The sequence below is a fragment of the Cyprinodon variegatus genome, unplaced genomic scaffold, assembly GCF_000732505.1.
Source record: "Cyprinodon variegatus isolate N-32 unplaced genomic scaffold, C_variegatus-1.0 Scaffold841, whole genome shotgun sequence".
In the NCBI taxonomy this organism is placed as follows: Eukaryota; Metazoa; Chordata; class Actinopteri; order Cyprinodontiformes; family Cyprinodontidae; genus Cyprinodon; species Cyprinodon variegatus.
In genome coordinates, this window is record NW_015151294.1 from 174,668 (window position 1) to 177,082 (window position 2,415).

The 2,415-nt window shown below is 44.8% G+C and overlaps 1 protein-coding gene across 1 annotated transcript in view; it reads left to right on the plus strand.

Moving 5' to 3' along the window:
* The window catches only part of LOC107099145 (phosphoinositide 3-kinase regulatory subunit 5-like), a 53,678-nt gene that overhangs the window by 34,103 nt on the left and 17,160 nt on the right, over positions 1–2,415 (plus strand). Inside the window, exons 5-6 of the mRNA XM_015397159.1 lie at positions 596–734; positions 1,130–1,201. Of these exons, the coding sequence (XP_015252645.1) occupies positions 596–734; positions 1,130–1,201 (211 nt within the window). The remainder of the gene's footprint in view (positions 1–595; positions 735–1,129; positions 1,202–2,415) is intronic.

The window sequence follows — 2,415 nt, forward strand, 5'->3', positions numbered from 1 at the left end:
CCGTCTGCAGTATCCCTCTCTCTGCATAGCCGTGTGTGAAGGACCGATGGCTCTGATGCCGATTTATTTGGCAAAATGTTCATATTGATTTGTGTTCATCATTATTCTGCCACTAGATTAAAAAAGTAATAATCTATTATTATCTAGAGACTATTAATAACAGGAGGTGAAATGCAGCTCCAGATGAGCCGGGCATGTGGTGATGTCATCAGTACACCAATTGATCCATATTTATGCTGCTTTCTCCCAAAGTCCAGACTTTCCTGGGTTCTTCTGAAGGACAGACATGGCGAGGAAACGAGTCCGTTCTAGTGAAATGAGAAACGGCCTTTCTCATAGGCCGTTGACCTGGCTATGAATTGAAAAAGCTTCCTGGATGGGAAGCTAAGCATCTTCAAACTTAAACAAAGTCCAGTAGATATATTTTTTAACTTTTTCAGAATGACTATGACCTGGATGACTGACAATCTTCACCAGCAAAGGAATAATGTTCAGCTTTATCATTTAATACTTTTACCATCAGAGGCTTAATGCCAGACAGTAGCTGGTGGTTGATTGTCCCTGGATTTCACTTTGCTTTGTGCTTTGATTGCAGACTCCGTACTGCCCCCCCCACTCTGAGCTCCTAGAGGAAGCCCTGGAGGTGTTTTACAGCTTCCTCACTTGGCCCGAGCCGTACTGCAGTGTGTGCAGGGAGCTCCTCTCCATGCTGCAGCTGGAGATCAAGGCACCTGGTGAGCATGAAGGAAGCAGCAGGAGAACACGCCCTCTAGGTCTCTGGTAGGAGATACGCATCTAGGAGCCAGAGGTTGCACGCTGCAGCCGCAGAGAGGGAGGATGATGTCACAGCTTCAGGATTCATGGGAACTTCTTCTTCTATGAAAGAGGATGTAACGGTTCCCCCTGACGGAACCAAAGAAATAGGAACTGTATGTAAAGTTTAGCAGAGAAAACTGCAGCAGGGACACAGACACCGCAACCATTACAATAACTGAGCATGAATGAATGTCAGTGAATATATTTGCCCTATATGCCTGTGCTAGCCTCACTCAGACCAGGTTACTGCTAATAAAGACTGAATAAAGCGCATCTTAGCTGATTCTACGTCTTTTTCTCACTTTTCTTGCAGGAATTTCCTTTCAGAGGCTGGTTAGAGAAGAGCAGGGTCTGAACACCCCCGACCAAACTTCAAAGACCATGTAAGTCCAGCCTGTAGCTGCTGACCTCATCCTACAGCGAAATATAAAACCAATCATCCTGAGGCAGCGAATTCTGAAATGCACATCAGAATCCCAGTTCTCTGCAGTCTTTGTCACGTGGTGAAACGTTACGACTGCAGATCAAATGCTGATCTCATGTGATAGACCAGCAGCACTGTTTGTTTTTTGTTTTTTCCTGTCAGATTTTCCAGGAAGTAGCCATAGGTCAGTGTTTTGTCGGAGCGCCTTTAGGGTCCAAACCTGTCGATTTGTTTTTGAAGTTCTTTAGCTGAAATTCCCTCAGATTAGGTGAGGAGCATCATCATCAGACGGCAACTTCTAAATCTTGTGACTGAATTTCTCTGGGATTCATGTCCGGACTTTGACTGGCCCATTCTATCACATTAATTAATTTAACTTTATTGATCTCATATTCGAGAGATTTACTGCTGCATTTAACCCATCCACAGTGGGCTGCCATTGTATGGCGCTCAGCGAGCAGTGTGGAGTTAAGGGTCTTGCTCAGGGACCCAGAGTCGCAGTCTGTGGGAGTGGGGCTTGAACTCAGAACCTCAGGGTTCCAAGTTCTATGCCCTAACCACTAGGCCGCTCCCCCATATGAACATGAATCCAGCGCGTTCCATCGTTTGTCGAGCTGAATTTTTGTTTTTGTAGACGTGTGAAGCGAGCGTCCTGCTTCTTGGCAACCAGATTAAGCATTTAAGTAACAGCTGCCATGCTAACAGGTTCTCCCACCTGAGCTGTGCATCTCTGCAGCTCCTCCAGAGTTGCCATGGTGCCGATTAGGCAGGCCTTCTGTCAGACCAGCATACCCATAGTCAAAACCCGTTTATCGCTTTAGTTTATCTTTTTAAGTTTTGTGCTAAAAGTAAACTTTAACGTACCTCAACCTGCGCGTATCTACGGAAGAGGATTAGGGCCACAGGAAAAAAACAAAAAGTTAAATGATTTTTAAAAATATTTTTCAATTTAACATGGGAAAAAAGTCAGAATTCTGACTTTTTTCTCAGAATTGTGGATCTTAATGTAGATGGGCACCATGAAGGCAGAAATGTGGAGCACTCAGCTTCACTGACATAGATGTGAGTTGTTTGAGGTGGCCAGTGACACATTGGTGGAAAATGACGGAATTAGGCAACTTTTTACGTGCCTGAGGGGTCGCCTCATTAATGGAGGAGCAGAAGGTCATTAAAAC